The 17,533-nt window shown below is 34.3% G+C and overlaps 1 protein-coding gene across 2 annotated transcripts in view; it reads left to right on the top strand.

Moving 5' to 3' along the window:
- Nucleotides 1-14,398, top strand: part of jupb (junction plakoglobin b) — a 78,115-nt gene extending 63,717 nt beyond the window's left edge. For both annotated transcript variants that reach the window (XM_051873370.1, XM_051873371.1), the window contains exons 10-16: nt 3,959-4,111; nt 4,325-4,444; nt 5,307-5,457; nt 7,566-7,687; nt 9,863-9,905; nt 12,051-12,202; nt 12,323-14,398. In XM_051873370.1, coding sequence (XP_051729330.1) covers nt 3,959-4,111; nt 4,325-4,444; nt 5,307-5,457; nt 7,566-7,687; nt 9,863-9,905; nt 12,051-12,187 — 726 coding nt within the window. In that variant the 3' untranslated portion in view covers nt 12,188-12,202; nt 12,323-14,398. The remainder of the gene's footprint in view (nt 1-3,958; nt 4,112-4,324; nt 4,445-5,306; nt 5,458-7,565; nt 7,688-9,862; nt 9,906-12,050; nt 12,203-12,322) is intronic.
- The last annotated feature ends 3,135 nt before the right edge of the window (nt 14,399-17,533 follow it).

The raw sequence follows: 17,533 nt of genomic DNA, 5'->3' as shown, positions 1-17,533 counted from the left end.
TTAATATATTCTGCAAACAAAAGTGTCCAATAACAGGAGATTAACAAGATGAAGTGAGAAGTATTGGGCTGCTGATGCGATCTCGACGGGTCTGTGTAAAACTCAAACCGCTTTTATTAGACTACTGATGTTACTTTATCTCTTTTTCAAAAGTATTTTTTTTTTTACCTGTAAAACATTTTAAATGAGGAAAAAATTGCTGAGTGCACCTTTAAATGTTACGGTCAGTTGCAGGAAGGAGCACAGACGAGGAGAATAAATCCAAATACTAGTTTAATGACGTATTCCACAGGGTAACAGGCATAGAGATACAATGCAACTTGCTTAAACAGTGAACGAACAAAGGCTGAGTGAACAGGGGGAAACTAAATAGCAAACATAACAAGGATGATTAATAAGACACAGGTGATAATAATGAACTAATAATGAAGGCGGGAAACAGAACATGTGATCATGGAAAACAAACAGAAAGTCCATAAACTGAAACTGAAACTAAACAGACTGTGACATTAAGTGATGCAGTGAACCACGAGAGACTGTTACAGTGATTTTGCTAAGAAAGAAAAATCACAGGCAGCAATACAATTAAAAGGAGAGCTTTTTTTTTTGGAGAGAAGTTAGCTTACTTTTTATACCTAGCTTCTCAGATTTTTCTCAACAATGTCTCAAAATTGAGTTCAGATTTGCCAAGATACCAAAGACCGCAATCAGATTTATTTATTTATATTTTTATTTATAATATTTTGTTTTGGAAGCGAATTTTTCCCATTTTTTCTACCATTTATTTTTCCCATTTATTTTTGAGCGTAATAAAGCAATAAGAATTCAGTGTGTTATAATCACTGTAATCAACAGTAATCTTGTGGTTTATTGGTTTTAAAAAATTGCGGCAACAACAATACGATAAAGACATGAATAAAGGTGCCAATATTCAATAAATGAGCAATATCACACGAGTAGCCATGCGATATGGCTGTATATCAGCACGGCTGTGATTCAGCCGTAGGTACGAGGCCACAAGCTGTTTGATAAACCCCAAATGAATTATATTTTTAACCACTATCTACATGAGAGCCAGCAGCAAATACCCGAAGGACTGACTAAGATGAAGCTGTTCTCTGCAGGTACACGAGCGGCTTGAATGGCTGCTGACGGCCTGGAGCTCACATCTGCGAAAGCGTCAAAACAAATATTAAAAGAGGCGCTATGTTTATATATGAGTCATATATTTGAGGTCTAAAGAACTACATTCTCACCTAAAAACTCTTTAAATTACATTTCGTGACATAACAACAGTAGTATTTGTAAAAAATATGGTGGATTTTCCATGACAGTTGCCGCAAGAGGAGTGATGCAAATGGTGAAACGGTACCAGTGCTGATACTGGGAGAATATCACACGGCCAATCAGACTTGAGAACCGAAAAGAACTGCTGTATAAAAAGTTATATTTATGAAGAATAATAATCAGAATAAATTAATCAGAATAGTATTCTTCCCTGTAATATAGCTATAGCCTAACTGTTTTAGTTGTATGGACCAATTTTATGCATTTATCATTTTAAAACTGCTTTGAATGTGGCTCATTTAGAGTCAGAACTATTTGTTTTAAAATGGCTCTTATGTAGACACTAGAAAACAGTTTTACAAACAAAATGTATGCAAACCTTTTGTACTGTGGATGGGCCATCCCGATTTGGCTGAGTGCTTTGGTTGCACCCAGGCAGGGTGGGGAAGACAGATCGCTAATGCAACACACTTGAAACCCCTATGTCTGGAATGCATTGCATCATGTTTATTTCTCTTCCATTTGGAGACGTTTCTGGCGTTTGACATGGCTTGCCGTCCCACCCTGCAGAGATCTGCTCTATCAGCCGCCGTTCTCTAATCAGCAGAGGAACGTTGTTGACTAATGATGCGTTGTGAAGGAGGCCGTAGGAAATTAAGCGTTTACGCAATGCTGTTTGTGCACAGATGGTTAGGCAGAAGCAAAATGACACTTCACATAAATGCATGACATTTCCACTGAACTACATTGTGGAATGATATACAGGTGATTTCACCTACAGTCTTGCATGTGCATTGATGCATCCATAAACAGTTTTAGATGCACTTACATCAAGCATCTCAACCTAAACTTTGTATTCAGCTCAAATTTTTAATTAAAAAAAACATCATTGTTGCAAGTAACATCGCTCAGTTGCCATCATACTGATGTCAGTGCCTGAGTTTAAGTTGACAGTCAGCACTTTGGGATTTACAAGAGTGAGTCACTTGTTCAAGATGATGAAAGCTTTGAGGAATGGACTTACAGTGGAGCTGCACAATGATGAATTCACAACAATTGTGTTTAGTTTCAGATTTTTTGCAAAAGTATGGAGGTACAAAAGTGGGTCACGGTTCATTGTGTTTAAGGGAATTTAACTAAACCCCATGAAAAAGTAAAATCACAAAGGAAATCTTTTTTTAATATTGTTTTACATAAACAGCAGTAAGATTCATAGGAGAAAATATTTGGAGAGATGTTCACTTGCTTTTTTGCCCTTGCTCAGATTTTTCTCAACAATGTATCAAACTGTGCAGCTTTAAAAAGATACCATAGACTGTAATCAAAATCAGGTATCTAAATATACACTCATCACATTCTTCCAAAACCAAATTATGTGATTATTTTCATTTATTTTGGAAACCATACTCAGGGTATGTTTACACAACAACGATGTAATAAAAAAGGAAAAGTTTTTACTTTGCTTTTTTTCGTGTACAGACAACAACGTTGTCAAAAAGATCCTCGTTCACACAGATCCACGAAAACAACTAAAACACTGTATTATTCATGCTAGGCCAGTAGTTGGCGATGTCACTGTAAATAAACACTACTCGCCTGTAAAACACATGCGCATGAGTGTTGCCAAGTCCATGGTTTTCATGTGGAATTGGGCTACTCTTAAGTTGTTGCCGCGGGTAAAAATGTTTTACGCAGGTTGATTTCTACCCCCATACGTATGATTTCGGCGTTCCAACACCCTCAAAACACTCCCTAGATGTACAAATTCAGTGGCAAATTTGGCCACCCGATGGAGAAAATCGCATTGAGCTATTTTTGGGCTACTTTTGATTCGCCATTGGGCTACTTTTGTTGCACAGACCTGGCAACCCTGGATGTAACCAATTTCACAAATTTGCATTTTTGTTGTTCATATGGAGATGATAACGGTGTTACTTTCAAGCTGTAAAAAAGAATTGTTGGTTTAACTTAAAGTAAGGTACCTGGTTCCCTAAAAATTTTGAGTTCATTGAAATTAAAAATTTGAGTTAATACAATAAAGGCGATTGATTTAATCAACAGAAACTCAAAATATTATGTTATCTGAACCACATTATTACATAGATTTGAGAAAAGAAAAAAATGTTGTGATATTTTAATATAAACTCATCAAATTCTTTCCAAATCCAAATTTACAGAGCTAATTATTTATTTATCTATTTATTTCAGTTTAAGAACATTTTAAGAAAAAGCATCAGGTAAAGGTCATAATTAAATGATAATCAAATGAAATCAGTATTTTTTTTTTTATTTATTTTGGAAACCATGCTCAATCTTTGCCAAGATACCAAATACTGCAATTAAAATCATGTATCTCAATCAAATCTCCTATCAAATTGATTCAAAACCAAAATATGTGAGCTATGTGATCCAATTTATTTATTTATTGGTTTTAGGCACTAAGAAAAGAAAAAACATCAGCTAAAGGTGATATTTAAATGATATTCAAATTATCTTTATTTATTTATTTATTTTGGAAACCATTGCATTAATTCATTTGTGACCAGTAGAAAGCAACAAAATAAATTAATTATTATAAAAATTAATATTATAAAAATAAATTAAACATAAAAGTTGCAGAAAATGTTATGAACAGTATTTAATTATATGCTGTACGATTTTCACACCATAGGCCACAGTGGGCTTGATTCGCAACTTGGCCCTGTGTCCAGCCAATCAGGCGCCTCTGAGGGAATCTGGGACAATCCCTCGACTGGTCAACCTGCTTTTGAAAGCTCATCAGGAAACTCAAAGACACGGCTCAGGGGCCCAGCAGACCTATCAGGTGCGTTTGAATGTTTTTCTACCTGTGCATGGATTTTCCATATATCCTAGTTGGCCTCTTTATTCACCCTCACATATAGGCTGAAGCCTCCAATGGGAGGTCAAAATACAATCCAATTAGCATCAAAGTCCCAGTATTTGGTGGAGACCAGGTCCCTTTAGTGTCAGAGTTAATGTTTTCTTCTCACTGTCACACTTTTTTTTTTTTTCACAGGATGGCGTGCGAATGGAGGAGATTGTGGAAGGCTGTACAGGAGCTTTGCATATACTGGCCAGAGATCCGATCAACCGAGGGGAAATCGCCAGCATGCAGACCATTCCTCTGTTTGTGCAAGTACTGAACCAACTTATGGCATTCCTGGCAGTGAATCTGGTTCATCTGTGTGTGTTGTGATGTGTGGGTGTTGTGGGCGATGACTGCAGGGCGTCTGGCTGCTGTTTGTTTGTGTGCGTTTGTCCATGTTTATGTTGCACTACTAGTTTTGGGGCTGCTCTTTGAAAAAGTAGTTAGGACTACTACAAACTACCAGTGTAAAAAAAAAACGAAATACCTTAAAGGTGTAATATCTTTTTTAAATGCATAAGCATAACTATCAGATAATATAATTTATAATTTAATCAGAGCCAGCCATTTTCTGGCACACAAAAAAAGAATCATTTCAATTGGGTCACAGTATTAAAGTTGAATATATTCACTTAAATACAACTAATTAAGCTTAATTTATATAACTGAGTTGAAACATAGTGATAAACAGTAGAATTTAACAGTGCAGAGTGCTCGACTCTTGCATTGTCAATACAAGATCTTGACCAAAAACTGATGCACCTTTTGATGGAAATAAATGTTGTGATGTTATTTCCATCAAGAGATGCATCAATTTTTGGTCAAGATCTTGTGTTGACAATGCAAGAGGTTTCACAATTTGAGCCTGATGAATCTTGAGATTGTCATCCTGGAATATGGCCATGATTCATCTTCCGTTCCTATATGGTTGTTTAAGAAATGAAAAGCTACACACTCTTACACTTACTCTCCAAAATAAATTGTTTATTAATTTATTATGTGCTTTTGTCCAAAGTAACTTAAAAAACAGTTATATAAGAAGTGTCAAATTATTTAGAAAATTACAAGCTTTGAATGAAGTGGGTGTGATAAGGCAACCCCTCTCATTCTTTGACTTCCTCTTTCCTGTTAGCTTCTGTACTCATACGTGGAGAACATAAAGCGTGTGTCCGCTGGTGTTTTGTGTGAACTCGCTTTGGATAAGCAGTCTGCTGAGATGATTGACGCAGAGGGAGCCTCTGCACCTCTTATGGAGCTCCTGCACTCTCCCAACGAGGGGATTGGTGAGTGACGTCCATCGAGAGAAAGTTTAAAAGCACACCTCATGACTAATTACATTCGTGTGTCACTCCATGTTGATAAAACACAGAAATGAGCCATATGTCATCAGACAGATCTTAGTCTGTACAAACACAACATTAGCACATTTGAAATTGTGCAAACCTTCCGCTGGATTTTACATCAGACTCCCAGTGGAAGTAAGCTGATACAGAATACAGACAATACTGAGATATTCTGTTTACAGTACTATACCAGCAGCTTTCATAAACTGCCATAAACACTCTCTCCTGTATCTGCTCGACATTGACAGTCTGCAATACACAGAGACTGTCAGAGATGCAGCATGACTTTAGTGTCTTCAACATGTCAGTATAGAAAAGAAGCAGAACACACAAGAGAGCACAAGTTTGCAAGTAAAGCTTCAGCTTGCTATGCACTGTATCACGTAACGTATAAAATGGATTTTAGTCTCGCAAGCTGTAGTTTTCACTTTCAGGAATAAATTTGGTTAGTATTGTAACTTAATCTGGCCAGGAACCATCTATTTACATATAAGAAGGTAAAAATTATATATGCATAACATTTGTAATGGTGTTTTTAATACATATACCCTACAGTTCAAAGATTTGGTAAGTTTTTTTTGTTTTTAAAAGAAGTCTCTTATGCTCACCAAGGCTAAATTTATTTGATAAAAAAAAACACAGTAAAAACAGCAATATTGTGAAATATTATTACAGTTTAAAATAAGTGTTTTCTTTTTGAATATATTTTGAAATGTAATTTATTCCTGAGCTGCAAAGCTGAATTTTCAGCATCATTACTCCAGTTTTCAGTATTACATGATCCTTCAGAAATCATTCTAATATGCTGATTTGCTGCTCAAGAAACATTTCTTATTATTATCAATGTTGAAAACAGTTGTGCTGCTTCATGTTTTTGTGCAAACCTTGATACATTTATTCAGGATTATCTGATAAATAGAAAGTTCAAAAGAACAGCATTTATTTTAAATAGTAATCTTTTGTAACAATTTAAAAGTCTTTACTGTCACATTTGATCTTTTCAATTGTCAGTTTTGACCCCAAACTTTTGAACAGTAGTGTATATATAACAGTATTCATTCATTCATTCATTCATTCATTCATTTCCACATTTGTTCAGTAAATGTGTTTCATAAATTACATAAATGGATAATATGTATACTATATTATCCGGAAAACAAGTCACATCTTAGTGTGTCACACCTTCTCTGTGTATTTTTTATTTTTTATTTATTTATTATTTTTTTGAGGGAAAAAAAGTCACATTTTATTATTACATTCGGAAATAATGTAAAATACCACTGCAAAAATACAAAGTTCTGTCATGAGACTCTAGATGGCACAGGCTGGTCTTTAACTCAGTTTGCTTGCAATCACATTATTCTCTAAAGGGCACAGCTGATTGGTTCCTGCTGTATCAGTAGCCAATGAACTTGCTGCTCAACCTTTAAATACTTGGTCAGCATTTGCTATAGCAGTGTAGTGTGCTTTCAGAAACCCTCCCTCTTCCCCAGCTCCACCTGTATAGATCTGCTATATGGGGAATTCATGTATGCTATATTGTACAGCAGCAGCATGTCTTACTTGCTCACAGCAGTGTGTCGTGTATGTATTGGCAGTAGCAAGTCCCGTACTTGCTCTGCAGCAGCATAGCGGATCTATTCCGCCAAGACCAAACGTATCAACAGTGTCATATCCATTACCATACCAAACACTCCGAGAGTTGTAATGACAGAACATAACTTATAGTGGTGTTCATATAAGGCTAAACTAATTTATTAAACAAAAGCGACTGTGCATGGAGACGTACAGCAGACACGCCTTTGCTGGCAGTGTGATGTTCGAGAACCCATCTTTAAACTTTCTTCTCCAGCTCAGGCCAACAGACTTTGTGTCCACGATTTTTTTTTTCGCGCCAGTCTCTCAGCAATTTCTCACTTACATCATATTTGCATTCTGCTGCACCTGTAGTCCAGAAAATATGGTAGTAATAATAATATGTAAATGATCACATCTCACATCATTTCGGTAATCAAAAAATCTGATTATAATCATCGTCTCTTCCTCAGCCACCTATGCTGCAGCCGTTCTCTTCCGCATCTCTGAGGACAAGAGTTCAGACTACAGGAAGCGTGTGTCGGTGGAGCTCACACACTCCCTCTTCAAACACGACCCTGCAGCCTGGGAAATGGTGAATATATGTCACACAGCACACTCTGGCACACTCTCAGATTAGTGGACATTATTATTAATGAGATCATTTCGATTATGTATGCCATGTCAATTTTTAGCAATCGTAATGAAATAATTATATTGATATGGCATAACCAAAGACAGACCTTTGAATTATTGAAAACGAATGCAAACCCGGATGGTAATGCAGACCTGATATGAAGCAGAGTGTGTGCATTTGTTTTCATTAACCCAATGTTTCGGTGTCAGTTATTTTTATTATACCACTATTATATGACCGTCACATGCACATGGATATTTTTAGACTTGTGTGTGTACTTTAGATCAGAAAAATGTCTCAGAAAAGTGATGTTGGTTATTATGAGAAAACCATCATTTGTTTGCAGATGCCACTTGGTTTGATATTTGTGTCTAATCCAATGATATTGAAATATCATTAGATGTGACTTACAATTCTCCGAAAAGTTTTATAATACTTAAATACTTTTTGGGCCACTGCATACTACACTAAGCATTAATTAAAAATGTCAGTTCTGTCATTATTTACATTACATACATTTTTAAACCTGATGACTTTCTTTTTCCCAGGGAACACAAAAGGAGACATTTATAGCAGAATGTCCAATTGAAAGTAAATGGTGACCACAGCACTCAGGCAAAAATGTCTGTAAATAACTTAAATTTCAGTATGTTTCTCACACAAAGCTTCAGAAGATCTGGAATAAGTAATATGAACCACCTTTATGATGCTTTTATGATTCTTTTTTGCCCTATTTAGAGCTTGATAGTCCCAAATTCTCATTCACTTTCATTGAGCCAGAGCAGCTCAGACATTCTGTTCAGTTTCTCTACTGGTGTTCCACACAACAAGGAAAGTCATATGGGTTTGGAAAGACAAGTCTAAATGATACAATTTAAAATTCTGGGTGAATTAGGGCTGATTTTATTCACATAAAACCCAATTTGCATGATTTACTCACCCTCAAGCCATCCTAGATTTATATAAATATCTTCTTTCAGACAAACACAATCAGAGTTATATTATAAAATATCCTGGCTCTTCCAAGCTTTATAATGGGAATGAATGGCGCTTCTGATTTTGAAGTCCAAAAAAGTGCATCCATCCATCATAAAAGATATCCACACGTCTCCAGGGGGTTAATAAAGGCCTTCTGAAGTTAAGTGAAGTAAAGTGATGGGTTTTTGAAAGAGAAATATCCATATTTAAATCTTTATAAACTAAAATAACGCCAAAAGATTTATCTCTGACCTGACGCATGACGCATTGACGAACGCGGAAGCGCAGAGGATAGAGCAATACAAAACACCCGTCACAAATTTAGAAGTCTAAAATGATAATTTTTAAAAAGAAATAATAGAGGATTTCAATATAAGAGAAGAGGAGTTTCAGTTTGTTTCCCAGCCCTATTTGTTTGAACCGCGTCAGAAGTCACTATTTTGGAGCAAGTCGATTTGCGTAGGCCAGTCATTTTAGTTTATAAAGTTTTAAATATGGAATTTTTTTTTACAAAACCCATCTCTTCACTTCAGAAGGCCTTTATTAACCCACTGGAGTCATATTGATTACTTTTATGATGGATGGATGCATTTTTTTGGACTTCAAAATCAGGAGCGCCATTCATTCCCATTATAAAGCTTGTCTGAAGGAAGATCACCTCATATACACCTAGGATGGCTTGATGGTGAGTAAATCATAGGATAAATTTAAATTTTGGGTGAACTATCCCTTTAATATTTTTAATCAAATTGAAATGTGTAAAAATGTTGTTAGTATTGTAACTTAATCTGGCCAAGAACCTTCTATTTACATATAAGAAGGTAATAATTATATATGCAATACATAAAATATGTAATGCAGCTTTTTAATACATATACCCTACAGTTCAAAGGTTTGGGATTGGTAATATTTTTGAGTCCCTTATGCTCACCAAGGCTGCATTTATTTGATCAAAAATACAGTAAATGTGATGGTAAAGCTGAATTTTCAGCAGCTTCAGTGTCACATGACCGTTCAGAAATCTTTCTAATATGCTGATTTGCTGCTTAAGTATAATATATTTTGATATTTTTAATATTTCAGTGGTATTTACTATATTTCTTTTCTTTATGAGCGAAATGTTTGATGAATATGTCTGTGTTCGTATTCTTTCAGGCACATGCCACCATGCCACTCGACCCTGGATACATACCAGATGGTAAGCTGAAAGCCCAGCACATTCACTCTCTATCCTTCTGCTTTAGTACGCAACACCGCCGCAAATTGCCTATTTATCCAGCACATCTCGCTGCATTAGAGCGAAGAGCATTAAAATAAAATGCCACATGACAAATGAGTTATGGCGTGTGTATGCTTGTGAGAGAGGGGTCAAAGACGAAAAGATAAAGAGAGACAGTCATTGAATTCACATTGTTGTCAGTCCGTTCTGCAAAGTGACAGAATGTCTTCCTCTGTAGGGGAACATTAAGTCAGCAGCGGTCCGGCGTATGCGACGTGCTGTTCACTCATTTGTCGAGTTTCAGATGTCAATGGCATCCGCACAGATGACTCTAGTGTAAGACTGGAGAACCTGTAGATAAAAAACAACCCAGTAAAAACGGCTCAACCTGTTATGTGGATATTTTACACACTAATACTGTTCAGCCATAAAATCTGAAGCATGTCCCACAGTTTGACAATAATGCACTCACAATGGAAGTCTAAAATAAATACATGTAAGGCAAACATATCCATATCAAATATTGATTGGATGTCATGACTATAAACTAATTCAGAATTAAAATTTAAGAATGATTCCGTTGAATCAATTGTTTTATGATGAATAATGAAGCTGCTATTTCATGGAATGACTAAAAAGGTCTATGAATTATAGTACATGTTAAACTAAATAATAATAACAGCAGCAAAAGCATGTGACCAGTAGTGTAACTTTACCTTTTCACTTCCAAATAAAAATGTTCTTTTCATTACTACTACTATCACAACTAAGACAAATGAAGTTGACAGCACGAGGATGTTTTTGCACCTGAGTCTTCACATCTTTCTGCCGTGTGTGTGTGTGTGTGTGTGTGTGTGTGTGTGTGTGTGTGTGTGTTTGTATTTAACAAGTGTAGCAATTGGATTCATTTAAGTTGTTCGTCTGAAATCCTCTTCGGTCTCTTACATTTCATTAACCAGCCCTCTATCCATGTCAAGAGTCCTCCATTATGTGAAATTGCTGGAAGTATTTTGCATGTTTTCATATTGTTTCAAGCTCTCTGCTTTACTTCTGTACATGTCATCAGTGAGCATACATGACCTTGAGCAGCTTATTGCTTTTATAATATAATATAATAAATGTATTAATAATAATAATAATGACAATATTCAATTCTCCCATAATATATTTAATTAGCAGGGCTGTCAATGTAACATGTAATTAAATTATAAAAAAAATAAACACATTTAATCATGCAATGTAATATTTAAGTATTAAAATGATATAATACATGAATTATATAGTACTTTATATATATATATATATATAATTTATATTTTTTGTAAAAAAATTTAAATAAAATCGTAAAGAAAATAAATAAATATAAAAAAAACTTTTAAATATTTGTTATTTTTAAATGTTTTATTTATATTTTTAAATAATATTTTATGATTTTTATTCATTTGTTTTTACAAAAATATCATTTTTTTTAAATAATGCTTTATGATTTGTATTTAATTTTTTTTACCAAAAATATCAAATATATATATATATATATATATACATATACATATAAATTGTTATAGAATTCATAAATTATATTATTTAATACTTAAATATTACATTGCATGATTAAATGTTATTTTATTTATTTATTTATTTATTTATTTATTTATTTTTATATATAATTTAATTAACATGTTACATTGACAGCCCTACTAATGAAATATATTATGAGATTGAATATTGAATATTGTTATTATTACTATTAATACATTTATTAAAACTACCGAAATATGTTGTTTGCACATAATGACATATATAAAATTTAGTATAAATTCTATAGTATATAGTTTATTTTATATATATATATATATATATATATATATATGTAGTTAAATCATTAGAAATATAAAATTATTAAAAACAACAGAAAAACAATTTATATAACAGACAAAAACAATTTATAACAATTTATAAAAATATTTGCATATAATGGCTAACTTTTGTATAATTTATATATTTTTATTACTTTAAATTTTTTTTAAAATATATTAAAAATGACAAAGACAAAAACAACTGAAATATTTTGTTTGCACATAATGACTGTAACTTGAATTTCTCTCTCTCTCTTTTCTCGCTAAGGTCTGGATGCAGTTTACCCTCCATATGGTTACTCTGATATAGCCATGGATGGCCTCCCACTGGACGCCGAGCTACATGAGCAATACATGCCAGAAATGACCTATGACCCTCGACAGGTGTACCCAAATCCTCTTTAACAACACTGCCAGCAGGTTAGCTTGCACACGTCTCTAGTTGTGGATTAACTCGACATTATCTCTGTATTAAGATAGTGAGCCATCGTTTCTTTTCCTGAACATGTGATTCCTGAATAAAAAAAATGTTTCTCCCAGTCTTCAGGTCAAATGAAGTGGATGAAGGTGGAGACTACAAAACGGTTTGTTCCCTGCAAAAGACGTGGAGCAGGGCCTGAACTGTGCAGTGCTCGAACGAAAGAAGAACAAAACAAACTTGCTTTAGTTCACCACCGGTCTGTTTGTGACGTGAACTCTAAGCACTGCCTAACTCATCTTGTTATCTTGTGCTACTAACAGAGTGACAGCCTAAAAGTGTGGTGACGCGAGCATGTGATCATAACATGTACATTTTGTACTTTATATTGTTTGTCCAAAGACGTCCAGACAACTCCGTCCTAGAAATGTAGCATAGCTAGCTAGCGGCTCAGCCACACGAGGGTTCGTTTTCCTTTGCGTTCTGTGTATTTGTGGCGCTGAGGCATTGCTACTGAGTAGAAAATAATACAAAAGCAACAAAACATACATCTAAAAACACAAACTTGTTTGTATTTTCATAATCTCACTATTATAAGAAGGCATTTGTTGACATGAGAAGACATTGATATGATCCTGCCTGACTTCTAACAAGTCAAGGGCAGGTTTTCTTCTTTTTCTTGCTAAGTCTTCATACAAACTTTTGCATTTTGTTTTAGAGAAAAACTGATATTCAGTTGTAAGAAAACGTTTGAGGCGTATGATTTCATGTAAAGATCATATGACATTTTAGGAGGCATTGATGGATGATGGAGGGTTCATAATCATTATTCACAGCTATAATATTACCCTGTATGCATACACTACTACATGGCCCAAGGTATTTGGACACCAATTAATAATAAACCAGTAAGAAAAAAATCATATTAAAGCCAATGGTTTTGAAATTAAATGCTCAATAAGCACATACGAGTGTCCAAATATATTTGGCTATACATGTTTTTTCTCAGTTTATTAGTTGTTTTTTAAAGACACTGCTACAAAAACATTGTAAATCCAAAATAATAGTAGGATTCATGCATTTAGAAGTAATTCATTAATTTAGTATAATGTTGCGATGTATGCCCAGTTTTGTAGTATATTTTAGAGAAATGGAATACACAGTGACATGAAGTGATGTTTTGTTTTTCTTTCATTGCTATTGCTTTGTAACAGGGTACATTTTAAAGGGCCATGATGTCATTATTCTGAATGAGATTTTAATTTTTTTTCTTGTACAACAATCAATTTTGATTATGCTCTGAAATGATGGTATAATGCTGTTCATTAAGACTGAACACAATGTACCATTTTACAAAGGAACGATTAGCAAAGTACGTTATAGTTCATAGATTCCATAGTTAATCCCACCTTGCGATCTTAACTTGTGCGTTCCAGACTTTTAATTCAAAATTGCCCCATTATTATTACACAGCTACACTTTATTCTGATTGGTCAGATGGTCTTGATGACCTTGTTAGGATTTATATTAGATTATGACATTATCCTGACTTGTTTACTCCAGAATATTCGCTCTCTTTATATAACATCCCTTAGACTTTAAATATTTTTTATACAGAAACTATATTGTTTTACATCATTGTACATAGTGCACATCTTGTTTTGAATGACATGAAGTATGTAGTCATAAGACTGATTATGATTGCCATATGCAAGGCATCTTGTACATGCATTTATTTGAAAGGCATTACAATCTGTGTGAAGTGTGATTGCTGATTGATGAAATTGCAGTAATTGTCAAGCATCATTCATTTACTGTAACTGTAGTGGAGAATTTGTTTCATAACTACAAATCTGCCTGCCATCTGTTGGTATAAGGAACATGTCTGTGCCAAAAATAGTTATATTGATAGACTATTCTGGTACAGTTGCCCCTGTTATGCTCTTTTTTTCTTTCTTTTCTTTAACTTAATCTAACAGAATTCGTCTGTATATTCAATGGTAACTGCACTCCTGATGATGCTGTCATCATAGAGTAAATCATTTCAACATCCCCATCTGCAAGAGAAAAAAAAAAAAAAAAACATGCACGGAATGTCAACAGGAAGTCACAGTGCATATGCATTTTTACTGAACATTTTTAGTTTGACAGTATTTTTTGTTTGTTTGTTTTCAAATAAATAAACTGAATTATATTAACTGTCTCAGCTAATTGACTTTTATTCAAGGTGAAGTAACTATCAGAAATTTGTTAGTACTATGTATATTAAAAATGTTCTTGTGTCATAATAATTTGAATGACGACTCCTTGAGCGATCACGTGTTAACCTTCAGGTGGTGTTCGGCCATTTTAGACCGAAAAAATTTTTTTTTGGAAATTTTAAAAATCGCTACTTCATCGGAATGGTACAAAAGTCGAAATCGCCCTCTATACCGTCATTCACTATTCCCTACATTTGTTCACTTGAAGGAGTGACTAAAAACGAGTGAATTCAGACACTGGGTGCACCAGAATGGCTGCCGCTTTTGCATAGTTTGTGCTTGCTGTTTGATAATCGTTTGAAACTTAGAAAACTGGCAGAGTAGTAAGATGAAAGGATTTATCTTGAATTCTGTCATGAAAATTATGTATAGGCCTAAACTATAATTAAACAATTTAATAATCAATTAAAAATGAATTTATACCTATCTTGTATTACACTGCCGCGGATGAGTGGTTTGTAAAATGAATGATGGATGGATGATTCAGCTGCAGGCGCCATCTTTTGGCGAGATGCAGGAATTCATTCGCGCGCGACTCTCACAGTGCATTATGGTTATTCTCTAGCCATTGAGCCTACATGGGTATTTCCCAAGCGGCAACCTTCCCCAGTTTCTTTTGAAGCCAATACGGAAGTGACTTAAACTGCGATTCATCGACTGGCCGAGAACTGAAAGAGAATAAAATCTCATTGAGTCCCATGTTAAAATGCCCAACTTACATGAAAAAATGCCCAACTTACATGAAAAAAACATGGTACAAATTGTGGTTTTGCTCTATACAGCTAATTTTGCCCTTCATGACAACTCTGAGGGGGGTGAATTTTTTTATAACTCATCCGTTTGAATTATATTAAGCCTTATAGTTCTGCATAATTAAGGGCGTGGTCACTTGAGTGACAGGTTTGCCGCTACTGTCACCACTAGCCGTTTGTCTGCTGCCATCACGTCCCGACTCGTTTTCTGTCTGTTTATTTTCGTGAATTGGAATGCGTGCAAATGATTGTGGGTGATTTAAGGCCGCAAAGGAGACATCCAATGCATCCTTCAAACCAGGCCGAATGAAGGACACGAAACGAAGGCTGCCTTCCAAGGATCCTTCAAATTGAGATGGCCTTTAGCGACGTTTGATGACGTGGCAGCCAAGCTATGCAGCCTTCGCAGGATGCAGCCTTCCATTTAAGAAACACCCCATCAGTTGTACACTGGCTATTGCAGTGCATTGTGGGATTGAATGAGTGCACTCGGTAATGTCAACTAAGGTTTCGGACACCATTAAAAATGGCTGTTCCCTCAAATAGTGCCCTATTTAAGGGTATGGGGGTGATTTCAGACGCAGGGTGTGAATTTTATGGCAGTCACTATGTGAAAACTGACACTTCAAATAAACAAAAAGTAGTTTTTGAGAATGTCTAAACGTATGTCCAAATCCACATCTTAATAAAATTAAGTATATATAAAAACAACTAGAGAATTTATAAGCCTTTTTATATAGAGCAATATAGGAATCTAGTGGTTACACCATAGCATTACAGATGTTTTTTTTTTTTTACTCCCACCAGATGGCACTAATCTACCTTCAAAATTGGATTTTAAAGACATTGTCTCTATTTTAACATGAAATACAGCTTTAATTGAAAAGTAATTTTAAAAATTCTTATTTTTTTTATTTTCAATGGGAAAAAAAATATAATTATTGCATAAATATTAATTTAGCATCTCAAAGCATCTCAAAGTCAGTTCAAAAAGTAAATTATTTACAATGATTTAGTACTGTTATTTCCAGTACAAAATAAATCTTAAACATCTATTGACACTCCAAGGCCTAACTGATGTACTGATGCCCCACTTTACCCTCACCCTATTATTTGAAGAAAGTTTTATGTCGTGAGTGTCGTTTTTTATACTCAAGAATAAATAGGCTACTGAAAAAGCAGTTTTGAAACATATTAGTAAATTATAGATTTCTTTGGTCAGTACATATGCTATTTGATATAGGTTTGCCATTTGCCAGCCAAACGGTCTGTGCGGTTAATGAATATAATAATGAATTTAAAGTCGAATTAATCGATATAGTGCCTAATCCATATTTATTTAATCTTATAGCACCACCACGTGTCAGCTTTTGGCATTCCTGGTATTTAGGGAGCTCTCGGTTTGAGTTATTTTGTTCATCAGTATCATAAAACAACTAGAATCTTTTTGTATTGGTTTTATTGAGATTATTTTAATAGACGAAGTAAAACTACAACTGAACTTGACTGCCAGTGATCATACGCATTTTGTAAAAATCAGTTGACATTATGATGGGAAGATGATAATATAGATGATAATATAACACTTTCATTTTAAAGCAAATGATCTGGGGAAAGAGCTTCTCAATAGCACTGACCCCATTCAGACATTATTTTTAAATTATTATTTTTATTTTTTTATTGCACATTTAGCCTACAACGCAAGAACATAGGCTATCAACATCATAAGACACTTACCAACACACACACACACACACACACACACACACACACACACACACACACACACAAAATAGAGCAATATTTGATTTGAAATGGAATGCAGTGTAAATCAGGACAGCATTAAAATGGTAAATATTTTGACAGAGGAACATAAGTAGCCTATCTGAAACTTCCATAGGAGTGTAACATTCTCACAAAATCATAAATAAATAAAATGTTTTATATCTTCCATTTATAGCCTATGTGTGAATGTGACATTTACCCAACAAAATTATGTTCACATGTTCAGAAAACATGAAGAGTCGATATAATTTTAAACATTTAAACACAGAGTAGACAGACACATAACGAGCGACACGTTTTACCTAAAGTAATCACGCTTTAAGTTAAATTTACGATCAATTATAGCGAAGAATGATAAAACAATTTGGCAAAAAACAAACAAACAAAACAACAACAACAACAAAAACAAAAAAAACAAAAAAAAAAAACAAGAGTTTAACAGAAACTATAGTAGAATAATCACAACAAGTACATCAGATTTTCTGCCTTGTGTTCGTCCATTTAATAAAAATAGTGGTTTTTAAAATAATAAACA

The sequence above is a fragment of the Ctenopharyngodon idella genome, chromosome 19, assembly GCF_019924925.1.
Source record: "Ctenopharyngodon idella isolate HZGC_01 chromosome 19, HZGC01, whole genome shotgun sequence".
Classification (NCBI taxonomy): domain Eukaryota; kingdom Metazoa; phylum Chordata; class Actinopteri; order Cypriniformes; family Xenocyprididae; genus Ctenopharyngodon; species Ctenopharyngodon idella.
This window is presented reverse-complemented; position numbering and strand designations above follow the sequence as displayed.